The sequence below is a fragment of the Neophocaena asiaeorientalis genome, unplaced genomic scaffold, assembly GCF_003031525.2.
Source record: "Neophocaena asiaeorientalis asiaeorientalis breed wild unplaced genomic scaffold, Neophocaena_asiaeorientalis_V1.1 scaffold521, whole genome shotgun sequence".
Taxonomy (NCBI): domain Eukaryota; kingdom Metazoa; phylum Chordata; class Mammalia; order Artiodactyla; family Phocoenidae; genus Neophocaena; species Neophocaena asiaeorientalis.
The window spans coordinates 2,431,663-2,448,659 of NW_020174712.1; the positions used below are offsets into that span (position 1 = coordinate 2,431,663).

At 43.6% G+C, this 16,997-nt stretch overlaps 1 protein-coding gene across 2 annotated transcripts in view; it reads right to left on the reverse strand.

Moving 5' to 3' along the window:
• The window catches only part of ACSL1 (acyl-CoA synthetase long chain family member 1), a 66,859-nt gene that overhangs the window by 13,924 nt on the left and 35,938 nt on the right, over nt 1-16,997 (reverse strand). For both annotated transcript variants that reach the window (XM_024759948.1, XM_024759949.1), the window contains 9 exons: nt 12,175-12,289; nt 11,366-11,430; nt 8,712-8,813; nt 6,055-6,154; nt 5,665-5,843; nt 2,703-2,735; nt 2,492-2,543; nt 1,905-1,978; nt 435-512 (listed from right to left, as the gene is read on the reverse strand). In XM_024759948.1, coding sequence (XP_024615716.1) covers nt 435-512; nt 1,905-1,978; nt 2,492-2,543; nt 2,703-2,735; nt 5,665-5,843; nt 6,055-6,154; nt 8,712-8,813; nt 11,366-11,430; nt 12,175-12,289 — 798 coding nt within the window. The remainder of the gene's footprint in view (nt 1-434; nt 513-1,904; nt 1,979-2,491; nt 2,544-2,702; nt 2,736-5,664; nt 5,844-6,054; nt 6,155-8,711; nt 8,814-11,365; nt 11,431-12,174; nt 12,290-16,997) is intronic.

Consider the following 16,997-nt stretch of genomic DNA (forward strand, 5'->3'; position numbering starts at 1 on the left):
CGTATGGCGTGGCCAAAAAAAAAAAAATAGAGACTTTTTACAGAACTGAAGCCTCACCAGCCTTTGTGGGATGGTATTCATAAAAATTCTACATTCACAGCTCATCTTTCTGAATTCATGTCCATATTCGTGTCCTTCAAAAGTCTGAGCTTCCAATTTTAAAATGAGTATTAAAGTTCAAGTATCTGGACCCAGAAAAAAAATTATACTCTTAAATAATTAGCTCAATTTCTAAAATGGGCCTGAGCAAAGAACTCTCTACGTAGAGGACAGTCTGCACACTCAAACTTATCTGCATGAACCACTCATGCATGTGTACAATGGTAAAAATGAAATGCCTGTGTCACTAGCATTCAAGACAAGTGCTTTCTGTAAAACACAACTTAGCAGAACACAACCAAACGCACGTGCACAAAGTAAAACTCGGTGCCTACCTCTACAACTTTCTCAAACATGTGGGCGAGAGGCAAGAAAGAGATCAAAGTATCATCTGAGGAAGGAACGAATGCACCCTGCAAAGCAAAGACACCAGACAGGCGGAAAAGCATTAGAATTTCCAGGAATTTTCCATTTTATTATTATAAATTACAAATATTAATCTTAATATTAACATTAACTGTAAACATTTACTTCAATGATTCATGAATTTTAAGTTTTCTTTGAAGGTCAATAAGGAAATTAAAATTTCACTTGGTAAGGTACTAAATGTTGAACTCTGTTTAGAAAGTATATACGAAAAGGATTAAGAAAGTGTAAGTATGAGTGAAAGTGAGATCGAGCTTCTGCAGTCGCCAAAGGTGCCCATTCCCTGAAACCATTAAGCACAGGCTCCTACCACAAAAAGTAGACCGTATGGAGCCCTCCCAGAGACATGTAATTTGCAAAAGCAAATTATGTAAAAGTGTGCAAAGGATATGAGGGAAAGGCATTCATTATATTATTCAATAAGTACTTTTTTAAACGGCAAGTTTGAAATAGACCTTTGGCGTTACAGACTGAATTGTGACCATCCCCCTCCAAGTCATATGTTAAAGCCCTAGCCCCCAAAGTGACTGTATTTGGAGACAGGGAAGGTCATTAAGGTTAAATGAGGTCATGAGGGTGGGGCCCTGATCCAATAAGGCTGGTGTCCTTGTAAGAACAGGAAGAAACACCAGAAACCTCTCTCTTGTTCTCCGTATGCAAACAGAGGAGAGGTCGGGGGAGGGGTGGTGAGGGACCTGCGGTCTACAAGCCAAGAAGGGAGCCTTCACCAGAACCAAACCTGCTGGCACCTCGATCATGGACTTCTACCCTCCAAAACTGTGAGAAAATACATGTCTGTTGTTTAAGCCATCCAGTCTGCGTTATTTTGTTGCGGCAGCCCAGGCAGACTAAGATACTTACAAAGCAAACTTTAAGATTATAGGAAGTAACTAAAGTTTGAGGCTTTAATCCTTCTTATAAAGTGGAAGCCAAATCAAATCAAGCATAATAAATAATAAAAACGATAATAATCAAAAAAACCTTCAGCAGCATTTAACATTTCTTTGTCAACTTAAAGAAATTAATTCTTTTCCATACTAAAATAGGAGATAAAAACAAGAGAGTCAGTTCTTCTCTGTCCTTTCCTGGAAACATTTAGAGAGCAGTATCCAAATAAAGTTTTACCATATAAAAGATGGAATAAATTCTATCTGTCAATTCATCCTAACGGTCACAGCAGGAGTTGGGGATTAGGTCCACAGTGAAAACTATTTGGGAGAAGGTGAACGTACAAAAGCTCAGGCCTTATCTATATTTCAGACAGTGTTTCAAATACAGCCCATGCCTAACATGATAGTGGGGCTTTTACCACCTTCATTCTTGAGGCCTGATGCCAACCAATGGATATGAAGAAAGATGACAGTATCCCCAAAGTTTACCTCTGTCATTTTAATAAATGCTGAACAATCGCTCACTACATTTCGATGGGTGATCAGTGCTCCTTTGGGGTTGCCTGTGAACACATATGAACAGAACAAAGTTAGAGGACAGAAACTCCATCCAAGAATGATGCACATGACAGAAACCCCGTATCATTAGAGCCTCTGATGCCTGTAGTGTGAGGTACACCCATGAAAGCCACAAGTTAGTCACATTAAATTCCTGAGCCATCTGGAATCCTTTAAAATGAAACTTATTATCTTAAACCATCTTTACTAATATGGGCAAGTTTTAGAGGGTGTGTGTAGCAGTAAGAGAAGAAAATCCAGCAATTTTATTTCTGGAAACCATGGATACACTTTGTCCCAGGAAGATGGGTGATCCTACCTACTGTGACCTTTCATAAATGTTTGAGGACGTGCTCAGATTCTGGGAACGTCTTATAGCGCTACCGTAAGACAGGCTTGAACACTTCTGTCTCTTCTAGTTCTAGTCCATCTATAGCTCGAATAAGTCATCCACAAGAAGAGGCAGGGAATATACTCTTCCAGATACCACTCAGAAACAATTCCTTTTCAAAACTGACCTGTAGTGCCACTTGTGAAGCAAACTATTGCAACATCTTCAGGTGCTGGAGGCTGCAGCATATTAAAAAAAAAAAAAAGCCAGTATAAATCAGAATAGAATAGAAAACTTTAAGTCATAAGATAATCACTCAAGATTTCTACTAGGCTCTGAGCTGATTAGACACGGAAGCTACACAGAGGCTGGGGCAGGGTCGCACATGGTGCACTCACCTTGGGCTTCCGTCTGTTGGCTCTTCCCAGGTCCTTAAAGAGAAGAGAAAAAAAAATCTTAAATGGAAACATTTTCTAAATGTAAAGAACAAAAGTCACATCAAGTCAGTTCAAGCTGACTTTTCTGTGGGATTCGCTCCCAGCTGACTCAAAGACAGCACAGATTTCAAATTAAATAAACTACAGCAATTTTCATTAACCTGAACCCAAATACTTACCCATCGTTCTAAGAAGCCATTTTCTGGTTTTCTCTCTTATATAAAACTATATCGATGGCATTAGGACTGGACTTTGAAACAGGATTTATTCAGAAGACAGGAATCCAAGTCTTTTACACGTTCTTCTGGTTTCCACTCCCCTATCACAGCCTTTAACAAAGCCCGGCTCCACACCGTAATCAGAGAACCACAGCTGCTCTGTACCCTTGCAAAACCAGAGCTCAGCACAGATATGTGATCACCCCATTCTGCAGAACTGACATCTTCAATCTGGAGAGAGAAAATCAGTCTCTGCCAGACTTAACTGGTGGCCGTTCTGGAGAGGCTCAACTATCTGTACTCCCCACATGGAGCAGAGGAAGGATTGGGGCATCTCCGATTATAAAACAGGCCACGACAGAAGCTCTAAGATCGCTCGCGAATGGCTATGAAGGTTAAGAACGACAGATTCATTTCTGAGGTACGGCATTTCCCAAAGGCGGACTCCCAGGTACTACCAAGGGCTAATTCTGATGGTGTTACTTCATGAAGGTGTCTCCATGACCACTTTAATATCTATTAATTTTTTTAATGCACTATTAATATTCTTTTCCTATGAAAATCGAACAGCTTGAGTGAGCATGCCTAGAAATAAATGGAAATTAGATGGGTGGGCTCAGGGCTCAGTGAGTTTCTACCCAGCATACAGTTTTAAATCCTAATCACACTTTAAATTATATATATAACAGACCACTAATTAAAAACAGGAACATTGACATCCAAATAGAAGTCAGCTAAGAGTTAAAGTAACGATAATTCCACCAATCTTTTTTCTAAAATAATCTTTATCAGATCCAAATTTCCACTCATCTTTGTAAAATTCTTACATTAACTTCTTAAGATCTCTAATTCTTCAAAAATTGATGTTAAGTAAAATAAAGCAAGTTATATGCAATTAGACTTTTAATTTATTAGAAAAAAATTATCCAAAGTAGTCCATTATTTGCCAAGAGAGTTTCATAGCCTGAAGCCTGACTTATGTCATTATTTAGGAAAAAATACAGCTATTATAAAAATTAAAGTTGTCATCTTTAGGTTCCAAATGCCAAAATAAAAAAGAACCATAAACAGAAGGAAAACTGAATTCTACTTAATGAAGTATTTGGGGGTGATAAAATTTGTACCCTACTGAAAATGAATAAAAAAAGACAAATCAGTGAAGTGAATAAAGAGATAGAATGATTAATCTGTGATAAAGCAGATATATTAAAATGTTAATTGTAGACTCTTGGTGGGATATAGTGGTCTACTGCTCAATTCTTTTATTTGCATATTTGAAAATTTTCGTAACAAAATATTGGAAAAAATGCAAAAATACCAATGTTTCTATTTTTGATGCTATAAAAATAGACATTAATAAAAATTAGATCACATGATCAACCAAAAAGTTAGTTTTAAATTCATTGCTTAAAAATTTAATATTTTGCTTATAAAAATTTAAAAAACCCAATATGAATCATATTATACAGGTAAGTGTAAAACAATGTCTTTTATAAATATCTTAATATAAACTTTACATTATAATCTTTGGTCACTTACTTATCTAAATTTTAATCTTAAGATTACTTCCTTATCATACAGAGCAGTCAAAAAAGACCAAAAAATGCTTGTGTATGTGTCTGTGTGTGGTGCGGGCGGCAGGAAGAGGAAAAATGGGGGAAAAGATATAATTATGAAATGGGGTTACAAGTAAAAAATACAAAAATAGGGAAATGCTAGGTGAAAAGCTAGTTAAAAGCCCAATTTAACAATTCAGCACACCCATTAGCTCTTATGGACTCCTGTTGTATGCTATCGTGTGTGCGTGTGTGTGTGTGTGTGTGTGTGTGTGTGAGTGAGTGAGTGAGAGAGAGGCAGAAGCTCTGACAGAACAAATGACAGATTCTCTGTGACAACTAAGTTCCCCAGGAAAGGTTTTATAGATCCTTCCTCGTAGCTCAAATTCTCGTTAGAAGAACTGTAAATAAAATTCAAAACCCTACTTATAACAGTTCCAGGAAAATATTTATAACATTTTCAGAAAGAGAATGACTTATTCTACTGAACCTATTACTTCCCGTGATGTGCACACAATAACAAGGGCCTCCTCTTGCCCAGTTTTGGATTGAAGTTTAATCCAAAAACTGGGGAGACTAGCTTCTTGTAGGATCCGACGTCAATCAATTGAAGTATGGACCACACTCATTTTCCTAGAACGGTTACCTTTAAAGTTGTGATTAATGTGAATCTTACATATAATACAAAAATAAACCAAATCAAGCCTCTATGCTAGAAATTCACGAGGACCCTATAAAAGCAACCTGGGGAAAGGAATAACGAGGCAGATTTCTATGTCTGGCTCTGTTTAAGAGATAAATAAGTAAGTAAAAGGTGTTAAAGCCTAAAGAGGACATACAAACTTAAATCTCTGCCTGAATCTGAAATTCCCATTTCCAGCATTTATTGGCATGGCTTGTCAGTGCTCTAGAATGAGTACGTGAGCACTGCAGCTCGCCTGATGAGAACACTTCCTATAAAATGTGATGGATTAACACTGGGCATGCGGGTAGAATTCTTCTTTCCAGTAATGAGACAAAGATTTCTGTTCTCCATCTTTTACAGGACCAGCCAGAGCTGGGACTTTGTGGCTGCACTGGACACCACCTTTGAGCCAAAATGACCTCAGGGAAACCCTGCAGCGAGGTGGGCAGGGCAGGGTGACTCACCTCCATCGCCTTCAAGCTGATGAGCTCCACCCCGCACTTCTTGCCTCGGTCCGACAGATTACTGCCATAGGAGTCCATGAGAACGATAGTTTTAAGGGATGGTGTTAATTTATTTTCTACACCTTCTAATAAGAGGATGGCCTTCCCTGGCTTGTCCACAAAAACCAGAGAGAGTTCAGCTGGAAGTGAAGAGACACAGTGAGGAACCAGCTCTGGGATACTAAAAGCTTGACTGTGACATCTGACACCAGGTTAAGTACTACATTTTTGAATAGGAGGGTAGATGTACATTTAAATGGAAAAATCCCTATCATAACATGTATCAGCCAATGTAGTCTCTGTATCTAACCAATAACTATGCTAAAGTGCCCCTAAAGGCCGCAAACATACCTTTGTTGATGATGTAGGTGATTGCTTCTGTTCCGAGGGTATCGTAGAGGGGAACGATCACCATCGAATAAGTAAAGCATCCCTGTTCAATGATCACCCACTAAAGAAAACGTACAGATCAGGGTGAGAAAATAAGATATTATGGAACCACTCCAGGGTAAACAATACTCTATAGAGATTCAACATGGAAACACCAGATGTAGCAAAACATCTGTGTATCTACTACTATGTGCCAGGCACCAAAGAGATTCCTAATGAGAGCAAAACACTTGCTCACTCCTTAAAAGGAAAGTACAATTTGCCTGAAAATTTGAGGCAAATATGTGAAAAGAGAATGAACAGCATGAGAGTGATGGGCTCAGAGGCAAGACAGCCTGCAGTGGGCCTCCTTGGTGGGGGAGGTAACTGAGCTTGCCCTTTGCAAGAGCAGCACGATTTGGACAGGTGGAGAGAAAGGTAAGGGGACTCTGGGAGCCGGGACTGTGAGATCAAAGCAGGGAGGGTAAAGGGAGACCCAAGAGGGAAGAGATATGGGAACATATGTATATGTATAACTGATTCACTTTGTTATAAAGCAGAAACTAACACACCATTGTAAAGCAATTATACTCCAATAAAGATGTTAAAAAAAAAAAAAAAGCAGGGAGGGTGGTCCAGTGGGTAAGAATCTGCCTTCCAATGCAGGGGTCGCAGGTTCGATCTCTGGTCAGGGAACTAAGATCCCACATGCTGCGGAGCAACTAAGCCCACGTGCCACAACTACTGAGCCCATGTGCCACAACTAGAGAGAAGCCCGCGTGCCACAATGAAAGATCCTGCATGCCGCAAGGAAGATCCCACGCGCCGCAACTAAGACCCAACGCTGCCAAATAAATATTAAAAAAAATAAAAAGGCAGCGAGTGGGGGCATCAGTGAGCCACCGGGCTGGCAGGGACGGCCCAGCAGGGCTGTGGGGACTGGCTAGGCTGGAGCGAGGGCTGGAGCCGGCCTGAGGCCACAGGGGAGCCTGGCTCTATGTCCCTGGCAAGGTGCAGCCTCTGGGGTTTCTCGGCCAAACAGCAACTGGGGCTCTGAGGGACAGCAATCTGGCCACAGTGTGCCGTAGGGCCTGGGACTAGGGGAAGAGGGACACACTGTCTACCAGGAAAACTGTCCTGGAAGGTTCTCTAGGAAAGTGAGGAAGGAAAGAAGTGACACAGTCACTGGTCATCTTCCTCTAAACACATCAGCCACACAGCAACTGACCCGCCTACAAGCGAGAGGCAGCAGAGTCCCTCTTTCGCTTATAATCCTCAGTGGTCCCCATCGTCCGCAGAACACATGGCATGGATAAGGGCACAGCGGCCATGGGGAGCAAGCACAACCCACTCACATTCACTTGGCCTGGAGCTGTCTCTCTCTCTCATCCTGCCACTCCACCCTCCACCACAATGAAATGCTTCATCCCCCATCACAGACATGCTGCTCCACGCAAGCGTGCCATTGTTCCTGACATTCCCTTGGCCTCCCCACCCTCGTAGGCATCAGGACTCCACCTTGGACTTTGCTGGTAGCGCAGTGGTTAAGAATCCACCTGCCAATGCAGGGGACACGGGTTCAAGCCCTGGTCCGGGAAGATCCCACATGTCGCGGGGCAACTAAGCTCGTGCGCCACAACTACTGGGCCTGCGCTCTAGAGCCCGTGCACCACAACTACTGAGCCCGCGTACTGCAACTACTGAAGCCCACACGCCTAGAGCCTGTGCTCCCCAACAAGAGAAGCCACGGCAATGAGAAGCTCGTGCACCGCACGAGGAGTAGCCCCAGCTCGCCGCAACCAGAGAAAGCCCGTGCCCAGCAACGAAGACCCGAGGCAGCCAAAAATAATAAATAAATAAATTTATTTAAAAAAACCCACTGAGAAACCAATCTAATTTATAAAATAGTAGCACAGGGATTGAACCAACATGTCTTTTGGACCCAAGTAGGTCTAAGAATCAGTTCAATCTCTTCAAGCCCAGTGCTTGAATTTTTCTGTACCAGCTATGCCACTATTTGTTTACTCACACTACAGGCAATGGCTCCAGGGGCCTTCTCATTTAAATGTAATTTAATATAGTGGTTTACAGAAGCACCAGGCATGGGCCCGGATAGCTAAACAACAGTCTGCTTGCCCAAATTAAGGCCAGCTCCCAGTGAGGCCCCTTCCCCATGGCCCCCGGGATTTTAAACTTTATAACCTGGGCAGAGAGAGCCCAGACCTTTTAGAGAGAAAAGATGAGAGTTTGCGACTGACAAAAATGTATCCAAGTTTCTCTGTCATTTATTAATGTCATTTTTCTAATCACAGAGGAAGCCCTTAAAGTGGGAAGACTTCTTTGTTTGTTATTTGTTCTAAGACTTTCTTCACTAGTTTTTGTTTGGGGACCTGATTTTAAAAAAACGAAACCCATAATTTTCTTTAAAAGTGATTTTTTTTTTTCCTACCTAAAGGCTAAGAAGGGCCTGGTTTGGGTTTTCATACATGTAACTCTCTAAGGCATAACACAAAGTCATGTTCTCAGAGGTAATCAGACCAAAGAATCTGGTCTGAAGCAGAGGTAGGTGTGAACCCTAACTGGTTCTTCCATCTGAGACCTCTCTAAACCATGTACGGTCAGTGCCTAATGGTTAATACCTCAGGTCTGTTCTGAGAAAAGATGCCGATGAACTGATCTGGGGCCGCCTTGAAGCCCTTGTGGAGCAGCGCCGAGCCCACACACTCTGACATTTCTGCAACCTAAAACGGGGGAGAAAAAATCAGAAAGAGCATCAGGCCCAACTCAAGGAACACAGCTTCCTGTGACGGCCAAGCCTAACACCTTAGCCAAGAAGCAGCACTGCCTTCGGGGAAGAACAGGGGCAAACAGGTATTCCTTTAGTTACACATTTTTGTAAAGTTCAAGGTTTGAATCACCAGAACTCACTGTAAGAAAACTGATCACACATTTCCTTCTGCAAAGCAAATGAACTTCACCCCAACAGCTGCAGGTCACAGATGATACATGTCAGAGTTTCTATACTTTAGTTTAGTTTTTATACTTTTATACTTCAGTTTTATAAAATTATAAAAGCAATCCAGGGACACAGAACTTTGTGTCTGTGTTTATAAAGAGCAGCCAAGCAGCCAAAACTTGTCCTTTGATATAAACACACAAACAACAAGTTTGGGGGAGATCTTTAAAAAAAAAAAAAAGAACAAGCTCTTATCATTAGGCTCCATAATTCTATTCTTGAGAATTTATTCTTTGGAAATAACCCAATCCTAACCAGAGGTTTGAAAAAACTTAGGTACAGAGATATGTATTTCAAAATTATCTAAAGTCACAAAAGTCTAGGGGAAAAAAGACCAATGGCTGGATGGTTAAGTAAATGATGGTAAATCTCTAAGAAAATGTTCTACAGCTAGTAAATACTACAGTTATGAAAACCATATCAAACAGAGTATTTGTAACAATTTTAAGTAAGATAAATGAATACAAGAACGCATACTATTAAATACAACTATGTAAAAATAGGTAGATTCATAAAAATTAGGCAGGGCTATATCCCTGCCCCCATCCCTCATCCTCTCATTCTTACCCCAAATGAACTAAAAAAAATTTTTTTAATCTTAATTTGGAGTTCTTTTCTTTATTCTCAGTTGGTAAATTCTCAAGAGCACTTTAAATCCACACCCACGCCCGCAGAAAACAGAACCACACCTACTCCTGCCCCAGAAGCCTGTGGGTTCTGGCACACAGTGCCCCTCCGTACGCAGCAATGGCAGTGAAAGCAACACTGGCCAGGCGACAGCAAGAATGACATTAACATGCTTATTACTTCCATACCCCATGGACTGTTTCACAACTCCTGCTTGTGTGTAAGGGCTGGGAACCTGCGAGTACCTAGATGGTTTTCAGAGCTTATTGGGATTCTATGCATGTACTTGTATCTCTAGAACGAGGGTCCAGACCTTTCTTCGAAAAACCTTACAGGGGTTCCTAGCCCCAAAAGCTAAGAATCACTGGGCTAGGGGGAAAAAGTGATTTAAATATACAAATTCAGGGCTTCCCTGGTGGCGCAGTGGTTGAGAGTCCGCCTGCCGATGAGGGTACGCGGGTTCGTGCCCTGGCCGGGGAGGATCCCACATGCGGCGGAGCGGCTGGGCCCGTGAGCCATGGCCGCTGAGCCTGCGCGTCCAGAGCCTGTGCTCCGCAATGGGAGAGGCCACAACAGTGAGAGGCCCAAGTACCGCAAAAAAAAAAAAAAAAAAGTAAAAATATACAAATTCGAAGTTAGCTTAAGTCTATTTTTTTTATCTTCACCAGCCTCTGTCTGAAATGTACAACTGTACTTCTGAAACCCCAGTGATTTCCAGTCTGCCTTCAAACATCCCACCTGCAATAGACCTGTTTTCTCTCCTCCAGCCAATATATAACAGAAGCAATAGAGGAACAGATCACTATAGGTAACTGTAGTGTAAACCCCAAGGGCTGGGCTTTCTCTCTTTTTGTAATGCAAGTGCCTGCCTTAAGCTCTGATTGCTGACCATCCACTTGCAAGCCAAGGCTGCCGCATCACCAGCCATAGGCTAGGTAAGGAGCCAGGCCCCCTCCCCGCAAGAGGCTCCGGCTCCTTTGTTTTACAATCTCGGTTGATGTTGATAACTGACAGTCTGAGCCACTTGTTTTCTCTCTTCCTGTGCTTTAAGTTCCTGCTCTTCTGTTTCAGATTCATTAATAAGAGTGAGCCCTCGAAACCCTAGGCCCCTATCTTTGACCCCAATAAAGCAGAACCCCAGGTGCTCTACGCTCTCTCTCCCCCTACCCGAGGCCTCGCTTGTGTGGCCCAGGTGTGTTGCATCATCTCCATGTCCTGTAGTAAGAAAGCTTTATTTTTTCCAAGTTTCCTTATGGTTATTGCTGAAAGGCATCTTGCAATCATAATATGAAACACGAGGGCTGGTCCCGCCACAATACTGGTTATTGACAGGCTGAGACCTGAACAAAACAGTAACATGACAAGAAGATGATGTAACCCAGAAGCACTTGAAGATTCTGTGAGGCCTGAAGACCATCGTGCAATGTGAAATTTCCAACACACATGAACTGTTTTTACACCACTTGTGAAAATGAGAGATCTGAAAACTACTATTTGGCTCTGGTAAGGCAGAATAAACACTGAGAAATCCCTCTGCCCACCGGACCTACAGCTCATTACTCCTTCCTGCCCAATGTTCAACAGCTCCAAGAACTGCCATGTTCCAGCACTATGGCTCGCGTGAGGCGGCCACACAGCCAGAAAACTCACCTGTTTGTATGAAAGCCATTCATAGGGTTGGTCTGGTTTCCTAGAACCTAAACATGGGTCATTATCTGAAAGGAGAAAAAAATTAGAAAAAAAAAGGATGGACTTAACATGCATAAATATTCCTAGATTCTCGCTTTAACACGCATAAATATTCCTGGATTCTCGTTTGTATCTTTCATTCCACAAAGTATCAGGTAGATTCTACTGTGGTCCTCAGATGTGAAACAATGAATTCAGATTGGAAATGTTTTCTCCCTGGGTTTAGGTCTGAGTCTTTGTTTGTTTCTTTATTTCTATTTTGTTTCTTACATGGGACAGGAGGGAGAGGGGCTGCAAGGCCGGGCAGCTTCCGGGTACCCGGGGTCTTTCGTGCCGTCCTCAGGGATGAAGGGCAGTCCCATGAGCCGACACCCCACAAGTGTCTCTGTTGGAACCCCGCTTCCTTGGATGTCAGTGTTTATTTCTCAAAATATGGGTCTCCTGGTCAAGCAAGTTAGAAATGTTGGATCAGGTGCAATTAAACAGGTCTCTTTACTGCAAGAAACGTCAGAGCCTATTCTGAGCTAAAAGACGTGTGACTCTCCATGAAACACATATGTGACCACGGAAGCCCCCTGGCCGCGGGGCACACCCAGCGGGACCCGTGTGCAGTGAGACTCACTCTGCGGAAGTTATGGGAGGAGACAGGGAGCTGGGAGCCAGCCTGAGTGGGAGAAAGCTGGGAGCAAATATGGCTTTCTGACGAAAGACCCCTCTTTCTGAAGGAGAAACATGAAGCATTAGTCACACGGATTCAGTCAAATGCGTACTTGACAGCTGTACGCCCCTCTGGAAACCTTCATATAGCGTTCTGACGTCATCATAGAAATACACCAAGGGCTCGTCACTGTCCAGGAGCACGGATCTCCGGGCACCATCGCTGCCCTGGGGAAAAGACAGACAGCACATCAGCAGAAAGCATCAAAAATAAAAGTCTACCGTGTGCACCTTCAATCCTCTCCAGGGCCTGGGAGCAGCTGCTCGGTGAGCATTTGCTGGATGAACTCCAGGGCGGGATGTGCTGGTGTCTGATATAAATCATCCACCTGGAGACAAGTGCAGGCTTCAGAGAAGCAAGGCCGGGACCATGTCCATCCAGGACCCCTGGGAAAAGGAAGCAACTGAGGGAAAAAGAAAAGAGGCTCACAGACCTCTAAGCACTGGTCCTGCCAGACAAGGCTGAGGAGTCTGAGGACTGGACACCAACCCCCTAAATGCACTGTGCTGATTCTCAAACTGTGGCCAGCAGCACAGAAGACCGATTTTTTTGGGTCTTGTGGAAAGAACACACTGTTCAGTTTTACTTCCATCATGTCATCTATATTCTTTTGGAGATCATGTGTACTGCTTTTTCTCTTTGCCAACTTCAGTTTCTCAGGTAGCATCTACTAGTTACCACCATCAGCTATAAAATGTAGGATGTGCATGGACACACTGACCTGCAGCACTTGTAAGGAGGCAGAGTTGCTACCGTTGTGCCCCCTCCTCTAAGTTGCCATCTGTTGGCTCAGAAAGTACACCCGTTATGGACAAGAATCCCTAACTGGCAAGTCATCTCAAGAGGCAGGAGTTCTCAACCAGTGAGCAGCTCAGCATGCTGGGGCCCCAGAGATACTGCAAGGGGTACAGATGTATTTTTGTTTAAAATTTCTTGGGGGAGATTAGATTATGATACAAGGACTTCTGGTACCACAAGAAAGCACGGTACAAAAGTGGGAGACATTGTTTCTAGCATGAGGTTTGAAGGAAGAAACTAGGAAAGGCTTCAGGAAGGGGCAAAAGGCGAGGTCTCAAAGAGGAAACAGTCTGAAGAGGCAGAGCTGATGGGGAAACAAGATGCACTCCAGGGGACAGACCAATGTGGAGACCCTTTATAAGGCAAAGAGACAGCCAGACAGGTGCTGGTGGATTCTTTTCCTTGTTGTTGTTGTTTTTTAAAAATTAGGATTCTTCACTCCTCCTCCCATTAGCTCTTTCCTTCCCCTATTAAGTTATCATTTATAGGGGACTTCCCTGGTGGTCCAGTGGTTAAGAATCTGCCTTCCAGTGCAGGGGACATGGGTTCGATCCCTGCTTGGGGAACTAAGATCCCACACGCTGTGGGGCAACTAAGCCCGTGAGCTTGGGAGCCTGCGCTCCGCAACTAGAGAGAAGCCCGCATGCTGCAACTAAGACCCAACACAGCCAAATAAATAAATAAATATTTTTTAAAAAGTTATCATTTAGGGCTTCCCTGGTGGTGCGGTGGTTGAGAGTCCGCCTGCCGATGCAGGGGACACGGGTTCGTGCCCCGGTCCGGGAAGATTCCACGTGCCGCGGAGCGGCTGGGCCCGTGAGCCATGGCTGATGAGTCTACGCGTCCAGAGCCTGTGCTCCGCAGCGGGAGAGGCCACAACAGTGAGAGGACCGCATACCACAAAAAAAAAAAAAATCATTTATATACTTATTAAAATGTTTTATAGTATAGAAGTATGTCAAGGAAAAAAATGACTAGCCCCTGTTATCAGTTTGGTGAGCTCCTTCCAGACATTTTTTTTTTTTATGAGAGTCCGCCTGCCGATGCAGGGGACACGGGTTCGTGCCCCGGTCCGGGAAGATTCCACGTGCCGCGGAGCGGCTGGGCCCGTGAGCCATGGCTGATGAGTCTACGCGTCCAGAGCCTGTGCTCCGCAGCGGGAGAGGCCACAACAGTGAGAGGACCGCATACCACAAAAAAAAAAAAAATCATTTATATACTTATTAAAATGTTTTATAGTATAGAAGTATGTCAAGGAAAAAAATGACTAGCCCCTGTTATCAGTTTGGTGAGCTCCTTCCAGACATTTTTTTTTTTTGCGTATACGTTTATATATGTTCTTTTAATATCTACTATGTGCTACATATGTGTGTTTAACTCTTGCTCTACAACTGCTAATAGTCTTCTGGGGTAAACATCACCCAATCATATTTTCTCATCGTCACACAGTCTTATCTTGGCAGAAACTTTCTAAGACCTGTAGCCATTATTCCAAATACAATTATTAACTACAACATGCTACTTTATAAAAGCAAAGAAGTTATTCTTCGTGCACATAAAGATGGAAAAATCTCTTCCCTTGAGAATCCTGCATTATTATTGCTTAATCTCGGAGTCTGTTTTCTTTTCTGTAAAATGGGGATATCACGTGCCCATGTCCAGGGTTAGTTTTAGTTAAACAAGAACTTTCCTGTAAAACACTAATGTGTAGAATGTTACTCAGACACCTGATAACGTGTCCTAACTACAAGGCCAGTCCTTCTTAGCCTACATCATTTCACCAACAAATATTCAGATTAAAATTCAGAAGCAATTCGTGGCTTTACAGTAAACATCAGAAGCCTCTTCAACCCAGGAAGCTACCCCAAAGACCCAGGGCATTGAGGCTAAGATAGAAAGAGAGAGACAGGAGACTGAAAGACAGAAAATGGGAAGGAGAAAAAACGCTGAGAAAAGTAAAAGGTGTGCCTGCTAAAGGGGAGCCAGCCGCCATTAAATAGCTGTCTCCTGGCCACCCACCCGACCTGCGACCTGCTCTGCGTGTCACCACATGACCTGAAGGCCCAGGCAGCCTGGTGGCCCGCGGAGAGGCCCTCATGACCTTAGCCTAGCGTGGTGCCACCTACACCTCTCCTCAGGACAGTCGCTCATCCATGGCACTACTCAGTTGTTTCTCTGCAAAAGCAATACTGCCTTCCCAGTGCGTTCTGCTGAGCGGTGCCCACAGCTGCCAACAGAGCTGGTGGGAACCAGGCAAATAAGATACAGGGTTTGTTCTGAAGGTGGCTAAACTTTATCCCTACATGACCAGAGGGACTCCAGGAGTACTGGCTGAGCAGAGGAGCATGGAGGGAGCTGGAACGAATAGAGAGGAGAAGCCTAGAATCTACAGAGCACAGGCTCACCCCAGAGCTGAGGTCCTCAGAGGATGGTCAAGGTAACACCTGGCCCTTGTAGGGAAAGCATTTAGTGAACCCTCTGCCAGATCTACCAAGTCGGAAACTCTGGGGGTGTGATCCAGCAGCCGCGTTTCAGCCGGCCCTTCAGGGGACTCTGGTGCGCTAGCCTGGAGGCATTAAGGTCCCCAGTAGGGGAGTGGTGAATATACGGGTAATGCTTTAAAATCTACAAGGAGGTTGAGCAGTGTACGGAACAGGATGGACAGAGACCAGCTGACGTGGGCCTGGACTAGGGCAGGGGCGTGAGACTGGAGGCGCTAAGCACGAATGAATGGGACTGGTAGGTAACTGGATGCAGGAAAACAGGAAGGGAGAGTCGGAGGCCTGAGACAACAGCAGTTCTGATTTATCCAAAATAGGAAACTAGGGATTGGGGGTAGGTTTGAAAAAAGAGATGAAGTTTAGCTCTGGATATATGGAGACCCTATCTCTTCAAGACAACAGGTCAACTCCCCAGTTCCAACTTTGAGAATCACTGCTCTGGAGTATCGTTTTATAACAAACTTTTGCCTAAGTAATTCTTTGGTTATGCTACCGTTTTGGTGGTATATGATCTTCAGGACTTTGAGAGGCATGCTGGTAAAACAGCCAAATCAAAGTTAAAGAAGCTAATCACATCCCAAATAAGGCCATCATCTTGGCAAAGGAACCCGAGGACAAGACATTTATTATTACTCTCATTAGCAAAGTAGCAAAAGTTTGACGATAAAGCAGTAAATGAATTCTATGCCAGAACTGTACGATTTAAGGTATAGGTGAAACACTGGGTGACAGGTCACATTGTCACTTAACTGTAAGGCGTACTCTGTAATTGCAGGAGAGGAGCTGAGTGAAATGAGGGTAGGGAAGACCGAGCAACAAGGTCTGTGTTTTGTTGCTCCGTGATGATCACAGTATGCCCGTAAGGCCTCATCATTTTTTTTTTTAATGGTTAAGATGGTAAACATTATATCACAATTAGAAGTAATATTTTTTTTAATTTTTAAATTAATTTATTTATTTACTTTTGGCTGTGTTGGGTCTTCGTTTCTGTGCGAGGGCTTTCTCTAGTTGCGGCAAGTGGGGGCCACTCTTCATCAGGGTGCACGGGCCTCTCACTGTCGCGGCCTCTCTTGTTGCGGAGCACAGCCAGACATGCAGGCTCAGTAGTTGTGGCTCACGGGCCTAGTTGTTCCGCGGCATGTGGGATCTTCCCAGTCCAGGGCTCAAACCCATGTCCCCTGCATTGGCAGGCAGATTCTCAACCAATGCGCCACCAGGGAAGCCCAGGACTCATCATTTTTGATGTGCATACGAGTTACCATTCATCTTGAACGTAAGTGCTACCCATAAACCCTGGATGTTAGCAACTTTAGTTACACCTGCAAGGTGAGGGCTTACATGCTGAGTGCAACAGAAGCTCAAATGTCCATATGTGCTACAAAATTGAGCCATTTCAAAGGCAGGGCATTTAACTATCGGGTTATCCAAGTACATGCAGCTATTTCTAGGAACACCTACTTAAATGAAGAAATATTTTAAATCTGGCCTTTCTGGACTTCTGACATAATCTACAGATGGGGGGTGAAGGTGCGGGTTTCAGTTGTACTCAAAAAACAGGGAGAGCTATGCAGACAAC